This window comes from Antedon bifida, chromosome 1 (assembly GCF_963402885.1).
Source record: "Antedon bifida chromosome 1, ecAntBifi1.1, whole genome shotgun sequence".
NCBI classification, from domain to species: Eukaryota; Metazoa; Echinodermata; class Crinoidea; order Comatulida; family Antedonidae; genus Antedon; species Antedon bifida.
The window spans coordinates 2,094,440-2,103,690 of NC_136226.1; the positions used below are offsets into that span (position 1 = coordinate 2,094,440).

The 9,251-nt window shown below is 30.5% G+C and overlaps 2 protein-coding genes across 4 annotated transcripts; one reads left to right on the forward strand and one right to left on the reverse strand.

Annotated features, from left to right (window-relative positions):
* Nucleotides 1–165: 165 nt before the first annotated feature.
* LOC144838002 (prohibitin 1-like) lies at nt 166–3,932 on the reverse strand. Of its 2 annotated transcripts, none has more exons than XM_078693339.1 (7): nt 3,815–3,932; nt 3,510–3,646; nt 3,055–3,216; nt 2,375–2,517; nt 1,852–1,968; nt 1,543–1,638; nt 166–766 (listed from the first exon to the last, which is right to left on the reverse strand). In XM_078693339.1, exons 2-7 carry the CDS (start codon nt 3,604–3,606, stop codon nt 551–553), a joined length of 831 nt encoding a protein of 276 aa, XP_078549465.1. In that variant the 5' UTR covers nt 3,607–3,646; nt 3,815–3,932; the 3' UTR covers nt 166–550. The 2 variants fall into 2 exon arrangements, with proteins under 2 accessions (XP_078549465.1, XP_078549474.1); XM_078693348.1 differs by having other exon boundaries at nt 3,832–3,900.
* A 198-nt stretch (nt 3,933–4,130) lies between these two features.
* LOC144837807 (lupus La protein homolog) lies at nt 4,131–9,062 on the forward strand. 2 transcript variants are annotated; one of them, XM_078693074.1, is made up of 14 exons: nt 4,131–4,275; nt 4,492–4,591; nt 4,982–5,051; nt 5,329–5,435; nt 5,799–5,900; nt 5,997–6,104; nt 6,473–6,573; nt 6,661–6,732; nt 7,067–7,112; nt 7,529–7,669; nt 7,797–7,986; nt 8,347–8,448; nt 8,564–8,620; nt 8,730–9,062. In XM_078693074.1, the coding sequence occupies exons 2-14, from the start codon at nt 4,520–4,522 to the stop codon at nt 8,810–8,812; spliced, it is 1,251 nt and encodes a 416-aa protein (XP_078549200.1). In that variant the 5' UTR covers nt 4,131–4,275; nt 4,492–4,519; the 3' UTR covers nt 8,813–9,062. The 2 variants fall into 2 exon arrangements, with proteins under 2 accessions (XP_078549200.1, XP_078549208.1); XM_078693082.1 differs by having other exon boundaries at nt 4,505–4,591.
* Nucleotides 9,063–9,251: the final 189 nt, after the last annotated feature.

Here is a 9,251-nt window from a genome sequence, read left to right on the forward strand (position 1 = left end):
ACAGGGACAATTTCAAATATTTTTTAAACAAATATCAGGAACTGTAAGCGTTAATGCTTTCTTTAAGTTGTATAATTTGTAATTGATGAATAATAAATTAAACCTAAACTATAGAATAAGACAGAAATCATTCACATTTAATCAAGAAACAAATTAACAAAATGCTATCCTTATAATTGTCTATATTTAATAATCTCAGAACTTTCATTAAATGCAGTGAATAAGTATATCAATGTAATAAAAAATGAAATGTCAAATTTATGAGCCAATTATTACGACTTTATGAGAAAAATTTGACTCGTGTAATATGATTAAATCACAGCTATATTAAAATAAACGGAATCTTCTTGTTTTTTCTTCCTGTTTTAATTGGTTGACATTTGGTATAATTTAAAAAGCCTTTAATACAGCGGATAAAATTGTTTTTTTAAGGCTCCAAACGTCTCTATCAAGGGGGAAAATAATCAAAACAATCCGGATGATATCCATTCAGCTCTTTCATTTAAACTATTTAATTACACTTTCACATTTTAAATCTGTTCGTCCACCTTTACATCTGCGGTAAACTTAGTAAGGTTTGTTGTCCTGGAGGCAAATACGAGACGTTTCTTGAACGCGACATTTGGAACGCAATATCTTCGGCGGCCTCTAATTTACGAAGTTCTACTAAGCCTTCCCCAGCTTTGTTGAATGCGGAGGAGAGTAATTTAGCAGCGATCGAATCACCTTCAGCTGTCGTGATAGCTGCACTTTTGACATGCTCAGCCTAGGGAGGTAAAATGTAGAAATTCACAAATAAATCCAAACTCTATTCAGTGACAACTAATGGGACACTGTGTTGGGTTCCAAAGGTTATAATGTATTACGTTAACAATTTGTGAATGCAACTAAACCTGAATATAAATATAATAATAATAATAAATAAATCCAAAGGCAAATTACTGAAAAAAATGACAATGCTGTGGGTATCAGTGGCTGGATCTCAATGGAGATACAAAAAAAAACAAACGAAAAGCTAAATCAAAACGATAAAGTAAACAGCCAGAAAAGTTAGCAGAGCTTTCGGGCAACACTAGCCCTTCATCAGTGCAAGTGAGGGAATTTGGATAATAAATAAATATAATATAATAAATAAATATACTTTTCTGCTCAGTAGAAAAATAATCTGTTTTCATTTAAAGTTATCAATGGATTGACAGATATGAAACATCATTGCAAAAAGGTATACTGAAAAGAGTGTACTAATTAAATTACAATCGCATAATATTTAAGTAAATTATGTTTTAGTATAAGTATAGTTGTAAATTCAGACATGAAATATACTAGTACTGTCTCCACCATCAAATGTCATGCACCTGTATATGGACATGATGATGTCATATCACTACCATATTTGGGCATATCACAATTATTTTTGTCAAACTAGTTTGATAGTGTAGACAGAGCTTTACAACCCTTTTACAAGAGCACTTGCATAATAAGTATTAAGTACATCAGGGGAAATGTACTCAAATTCTACATCATACAGAGAATTTTTTTTACCTTTTCTACCAAAAATCTAGCACGTTCTGCCTCTTGTTGTGCAACTTGTTTCATTTCAACTGCTTCTGTAAACTCTCTTCCAAATGATAAATGAGTCTAATAAAAAAAATATAAAAAAAACCAGTGGATATGACAATTTTTTACACATTCAGTTTCTAAATACACAATTTCTTAAAATGCGTTGAATGATTTTTGCTTTTAAGTATTCTATATCTATTGTGTGTTAAATACAAATGCAAGGCAAATGTTTTTAATTCTCTTTAGATTTGAAATGTTCATTTATTTTGCCATAGTCATAAATTAGATTACCAAAGAAATATCATCAAGAATGATTCCGAACTGCCTAGCTCTTTCAGTAAGTTCTTCTTGCACTCGTTGCGAGACAATTTCTCTCTGTGTAATCAGTTCACCAGCATCAAATTGTGCCTAAAAAAATGGGACAAAATTTAACTAGGTTAATAAAAAGCTCAACAGGCTGATAGAAAGAAATTATTATATTGTGTATATTCTAAAATAGTAATTATTTTCCCTGAACCAAACTATAGAGGGCACTACAACAGTTTAACTCAATTTTTTCCCAAAGAATATTAGTTGCAACAAACTATTTGAATTTGAAATTATAAGAATTATTAATTTTTCTGCTCAGTTAAAAAAGTTTTTTTTTCATATATTTATCAATGGATTGACAGATTTATAACATCACCGCAGAAAAAAAACAAACAATGCTGATTAGTTAACAGTTAGGAATAAAAACAGATTGTAGAGTAAACAAAAGTGCCCGCTAGAGTTTGATAGTGTAGACAGAGCTTAATGCATACAAAATAGCACGTACCACCACTGCTTTGAGGACTTCACTTGTGATGGATGGAAGAACTCTCTCGTCATAATCTTCACCAAGACTCATGTACACTTTGGGTAGTTCAGGCGCCATAGGTCTGAACAGGACACGTAAGGTGATGTTTACATTCTGCAAGTCTAGTACAGTGGCAGATAAATCAAAATGTTAAATACAATTTCATATATATTCTGAAATGATATATATTATTTACAGTCCTTAGTTTTAAAGGGAAGATAATGGGAAAATTCTCTTGTATTCTTTAGTAGGAGAGTAACTGTTCTCCTTTGAAATTTAAGGAGAGCAATTTCAGACTCTCCGACTTTATACTTAAACGAACAAAGGACTGCATTTCTAATTGATGATTTTATAATAAACACAAACTGAAGGTAAAATCATTAGGTTAAAAAATTGGTTCTTTCTCTATAGTTCATAATACTTAAAACCAATTTAAGAATCTTATTTATTGGATAACAATAAACATTTAGATTTCTGCTCAGAAATATAAAATTTGTTTTCATTGTTGAAATCAATGGATTGACAGATATAAAACATCATTGCAGAAATTTATATTTAACTAACAAGTAAAATATACTTGAATGTTTTACTTTACTTATTCTAAAACTGTTTTAAACAAATTTAAAATTTTGTTTCAACTTTATCAAGTCATAATTCACCTTTGCTTCCTGTAACGACAGGGACGTTGCGGGGTCTTGAACGACAATCAAATATGATTGGACGCTGCACCCATGGAATTAAAAAATGGGTTCCCTCGCCCATTACATAAGTTTTGACCCCTGAAAGTCTGTCGAAGATAACTGCACGATGCCCTCCATCAACTGAAAGACAAATTTAAACATTCAGTATTAATATTACATTTCTACATTAATAAATGTATTTTTTCCCCTAAAATTTAAGAATTCTGCTCAGAAGATAAAATTTATTTTCATGTTTCTCACATCAATGGATTGACAGATATTAAACATCATTGCAGAATATTAATTTATTAAAATAAAAAACATTCATTCAACATTCAATACAAATTACAAGAATACAGAACAAGAAAAATACATTAAATTATTATATTAAAATATTACGATTCTAAATTTAAGTTTTTAAGAATTTAATTCACCATTATATAGGGCGGTATTTACAACACTACCAACTACAGCCACACCAATGCCAAGAGCTCCCAGCTGAGTAAACAACTTGTTCAGGGCTGCAGCCATGTGTTCGCCGCTGTCTTTTTCTGCACCAGGGTAGGCTTACCTGCAAGATATACAAAAAATGATGAAATTAAGAATCACGGGGTTTGGACTGACTGCAAAGCAGACGTCAGTAACAGGTTTACAAAGGTTCGATCATTACTTATGGAACCTCTTAAACTTTATTAATGTCTACTGGTCATTTACAAAATATAAAATATCTCAAATTAACCTAAAATTATCAAATACAGTAATGTTTTCTGACAAAAATTCTCTTCTTCTTCGCCGCCGACAGCACGTTGGATGGAAATAAACTGCGCAAACTCAATGATCTGACCTTTAAAACAATTTGTAATACTGCACTTTTTTATTCAGAAAATATTAATAATTTAAAAGTATAATATTAAAAATATTATATTCAATATAATATTTAATAAACAGAAGCTTTAATTTCAGTGTTAGACATACCTAATTAATTTACTTTAATATTTCTGCCTTTCATAACTTTAATTTATTTAGAGATGACCTTTTCTTTTCCCACATGTGTTTCCTTCTTTTCAGTTCGCGTTTGTTGACATCATACTGATGCAATTAACTAGCAATATTTCTTTTATATAAACCAACATTTTAAGTTTTTGGTTCAATTTATTATTGTATTGTGAAGAACTGAAGTTTATCAAGTTGGGTTTTAAGGTGAGAATTTTTGTGTAGGCCAATAATGAATGCTCAACATTCAACATTCGAAACAACGCGACAGTTAGGCTGCAGCGCGAGGGATTGGTGGATAAGTGCTGCCTTCCTCGGTCACACGGTGTAGTGTAGTGGATTTTCAATGTATTGTGGTTGGATGTAAGCATGGTTTGGATGTAAGCATGGTCTGGAAGTTTTTTAATTTTAACTTTTTTTTAGTTTGTATATTAAGGTCGAATCATTTAATATGGCTCAAGCAGAAGCAAATGGTCAAAGTTCACCATCGGATCTTGAAAAGAAGATAATTCGACAAATTGAGGTGAGTTTAACTAATTCTAACTTAAAGATTAAAGATATACAGTATTATTGGCCCCCTTGGGCCTTAAAACATATTTTTGTTTCAATTTTATGTTGAATATGCCATTTAAAAAAAAGTACTTAAATTGTCTGTCAGACAATGAGTTTTTGGTTAAAGTAAACAGTTTATTTTGTCTTTTTATAAGTGAAATAATTATTTTTGTTGGTTTTTTTTCTATAGAAGTGAATAACTTTATTAAAACTGCAAAATGGCCTATTAAAAGTTGGATTTTATTCTTCATTTTTCATGTTTTTGGGGACAATACATCTTTAAACCTACAACTAAATTTATTTTTTGTATTGCTAATGTGTTGCCTTTTTCTTAAAATAATAAATTTAGTGTCTTTTTCAGTATTATTTTGGTGATGCAAATTTGAAGAGAGATAAATTCTTACAGCAGGAAATCAAATCAGACGATGGTTGTATCCTTTTAAAAACCTAAACAAGAAGATGCATGCATGTAACAGATAATCCAATCATGTGTGAATTTCAAATTTAAAGAGTGAGAATGAGATATAAAACAGAAGAATATCTTTATTTAAATTGGATTTTAAAAGTTTCCAAGTTACAAAGACGCACAAAATTCTTGGAGTAACACATAAGTGTAAATGAGTTTTATTTGTACTGTATACTACTGTATTACTATATCTAATACCAATTCCATTGTTGCATTATGTTCCTTAATGGCCATTTATCTAGGGGTTTCTCTTGAAACAATGGTGAAGTTTAACAGGTTAAAGCAGCTCTCAGAAGACTTTGAGGTTTTGGTTACAGCACTTGCAAAATCAAAAAGTGGCTTGATTGAGGTACATACATTGAATCATCATGTTAAACAAACATAGGCCTATACAGTTTTATACAAACATACAAAACCAAATCAGCATGTATGTCAAAATTTATACTTTTTCACACAGACTTATAATAGGTACTTACTCCAGCGCCTGATGACAGACTCAAATGATGGACCTATATTCCTTCCTATATCCTCATATTCTTTTTCTTTATTTCTTCAACGATGGAGTCTGTCTTATGTATCCTTTTGTAGCAAATCCACATATGTCATCACTCCTATTAGTCTGTATGCATACATATCGTACATATTACTTGTAGAGGTTTCTAGTTCAAGTAAACATAACTTTATGTCAACTAAAACACTTTTAATTTTACAGATAAGCGAAGACAAATTAAAAATTCGCAGATCAGAAAACAAACCAATTCCAGGAGATACAGAAGAAAACAGAAAAGACGTCAAGGCTAGAAGTGTTTATTGTGTAAGCTATTTATACATTATACTTTTTAAAGGATTTTATTATTTACTTGATGTAGTCTAAGTTATAAACTGTTTATTTACTTTTATTTGTTTATAGAAAGGATTTTCGTTGGAATCTACACTTGACGACGTCCAAGATATTATTGAAAAGTTTGGCCCAATTGCCCACATCCAAATGCGAAAAGACGCTGACAAAAAATTCAAGGTAAATACAAACTATTCACAATATCAGTGGTCACAATACAATTATAATAGAGTTGAACCCATTTTGGGGACACATTTTGGGTCCTAGTGAAGTTCCCTTAATAAGGGTTCTACTGTACAACAAACCCCTATAAGGAAACACAAAATGTCCTCTTAGTAGGAGTGTCATCTAAGTAAGGGTTAGTCGTAGTTTTATTTCCACTCATTTCACAATTCTATTTTTATTAAAATTTTATTTATCAAATTAAGAAATTTATTCCTAGGAATTGATTTAGTTTGTCATAATTGCATAGTATTATTTTAATGTACATATTGTTTGATTTTTAACAAATGGAAGAATATGTTAACTTTATCTTTTTTTATCTTAAGGGTTCGGTGTTTGCAGTGTTTATGAACGCAGAAGATGCTGAAAAGTTTTTAGCAGAGGAGAATTTCAAAATTGGAGAAGAAGATGCCTTAAAAATGTCAAAGTAGGTAAAAAAAATAATAATTATACATCACTTTCTACATTTTTAAAACTTTTCACAACATGAACTTTTTTTTGTTTCTTTTGTTAGAGATGCTTATTTTGTTATGAAAGCAGAAGAAAAGAAAAAGGAGAAAGAAGATGAAAAAGAAAGAAAAGTACAGTAAGTGTCATTTGAAAATAATTAAAAAAAGACAAATAAACAACATTTCTAAGATTAAAAAAAATAACAAATAAATAACATTTTTAAGATTTAAAAAAATTCAATTCACATAACTATACAAAATAAATAAAATTTAAAAGAGATAAAACTAAAAATTAGTAATCCGTGCGGATTCTGGATGTCAGGGAAAGGGTTTCAGGTTACCCATCCTACCACTTACCCCTGTTTTCAGTGTTCAAAAGGGTAGAGGATTTTTTGATTTAATTAATGATAATAACATTTTATTTTATATTTTTGACTGACAATAAATAAAGGTGATTTATATTTTTTTTAGAGAGGCAATGCAAAAAGAAAAGGAAGAAAAATTAGCAGCAGACAAGGTAAAGCATGGATAAGTTGAAGTAGTGAAAACCAAACAACCAAACACTTATTTTCAGTAATATTTAACAAAAAAGCAAGAAAAAGTATAACGCTACATATACAATTGTTTCAACCATTATACATTCCCTTTTTTGCCACTTTCACTGAGAGAAGTTTTTATTCAAAGAGTTATTTTATTTAAAGAGTTGTTTTATATTTAAAGTTTCTTAATATATGCAAGTTTAAGTTAAAATATTTATATAGTATAAGAGAAGTTGTTTTTTATTAAAGAGTAGTTAGTTTTATTTTATATATATTAGTTTTATAAAGAGTTGTTTATATTTAAAGTTTTAATAAAAGTAAGTTTAAGTGATAAAGTAGTGGAATCATTTTTTAATTTGTTGTCGTAATAAAATGCCGAAATCCTTTTCTGTAGGCAGCGTTTGAAGACTTCACAGAAGGTTGCATCCTGCATTTCAGTGGCACGTCGGATCAGACATCCAGGGAAGATCTTAAGGAAGTGTTCGGAGAACATGGCACAGTGAACTGGGTCGATTTTGTTAGGGGTCAAACTGAGGTCAGTTATCTTTTTGACATGTCAAATCTTTTAGATAGATAATATTTAATACCTGTAACCATATATTTTGGATTATTACTTTAAACTGTTCTATTAAATGTTATCAATAAATTGTGTTCATTTGTAGGGGACTATACGATTTGATGAAGATGTGAAAGCCGTAGAGGTGATTGAAAAGGTTAAAGCAGCTAACGATGGTAAAGTACAAGTTCGGGGTCAGGACATCGCCGTGCGTGTTCTTGAAGGCGAAGAAGAGAAGAAACACTGGGTCAAAGTGTTCGAAGACAAAACGGCTAGCAGGCTACGTATGCAGGCTGGTAAGAATTGTCTTTATTTTTATGAGGGCGCTTTGCTACGAGAAAGGAGATTGCCAATAGCGAATTTTTTCCCCGATATACAGTTGAAAGACCAATACTCGTATACTGTCAGCTCTCCCAATACCAGACACCTTTGGGCTAGCCTAATATGTCTGGTCTTTTTGGAAAGTCTGGTATTCAAAATGTGTTTTTAATGGTAAAAAGGAATTTGGTAACTTTTGGACCTCAGGAAAGTTTGTTTTGGGAGAGTTTCCGGTCTTCAGATAGTTTGATATTGCGAGAGTTGACTGTATATATGTATATATTCTCTACATATAGTAGACACAGTCTTTATTCAATAGTGTTTTACTTCTTGTACAGGACGTAAAGGAAAGAGAGGAAGGTTTACTGGTAGACGAGACAAACGTGGCTATGATGAGCCCAGAGGAAAGAAAACTAAGTTTTCTGACAGTGATAATGAAGGTTGGTTTGAAATAGTTGTTGTATTTTTGCTGAAAATATGTAAATATCCATATAAGGAAATGCTAAGATTGTTTTGGTAATTAAACATGGTAATTGGTACTTTTATCTTTGATAGATGGTGCAGAAACTAAACAAACTGAGAAAAAAGAAGTTAAAGTTGGAGAAAAAGGAGGTTAGTCAAAATAATGAGAACAATTATATCATAATGCACAGTTCTCAACAACTTTATGCACTAAAGATCTTCCCTAATTACTATTATTACGTTTTAAAATTTTACTCAGATGCTGATGAAGGAACCAAAAAACGTCCACTGGAAGCAGATACACCTTCAGAGAATCCTCCTAAACAGTTAAAAGCAGAATGAGGTATTATAACAAAGAACTATTTGAACCCAAAAGGAGTAGATGAGAAGAATATTTAAGCTGGTACAAATAGACCAATCACAGCTGGAAACAGTGATCACATGACTGTAAACGCTCCTTGTATAAAGCTGTGTATATTTGGTAGTACAGTTTTGTATCTCATGCAGAATTTTAAGTTTTCTAAACTACAGAACATTTTTGTACACATTACTTTTGAAGGAATTGTATATTCACTTTATTTATACATAAAAACACCATAATTAATATTTTGTTCTAATTTCAAAGTTCTTATGGCAGAACAACCACTTTATTTTAAAGAAACTTGAATTAGAAAAGATAATTCATTTTTAAAATTAAAATTTTATAGTTTGAAAGTTTTAAATTTTATGTATTAGATATTTGTTTTAAATTTATTTTTAACCTTTGAGCCCAAGTTGTGTC

Coding starts and splice junctions, on each gene's coding strand:
- LOC144838002 (XM_078693339.1), bottom strand. CDS start 3,606: ATGGCTGCAGCCCTGAACAAGTTGTTTACTCAGCTGGGAGCTCTTGGC. Junction 1,969..2,374: donor AAGTCCTCAAAGCAGTGGTG/GTACGTGCTATT, acceptor CCATTTTTTTAG/GCACAATTTGATGCTGGTGA. Junction 767..1,542: donor CTAGATTTTTGGTAGAAAAG/GTAAAAAAAATT, acceptor TTACCTCCCTAG/GCTGAGCATGTCAAAAGTGC.
- LOC144837807 (XM_078693074.1), top strand. CDS start 4,520: ATGGCTCAAGCAGAAGCAAATGGTCAAAGTTCACCATCGGATCTTGAA. Junction 6,733..7,066: donor GAAAAAGAAAGAAAAGTACA/GTAAGTGTCATT, acceptor TATTTTTTTTAG/AGAGGCAATGCAAAAAGAAA. Junction 7,987..8,346: donor CAGGCTACGTATGCAGGCTG/GTAAGAATTGTC, acceptor CTTCTTGTACAG/GACGTAAAGGAAAGAGAGGA.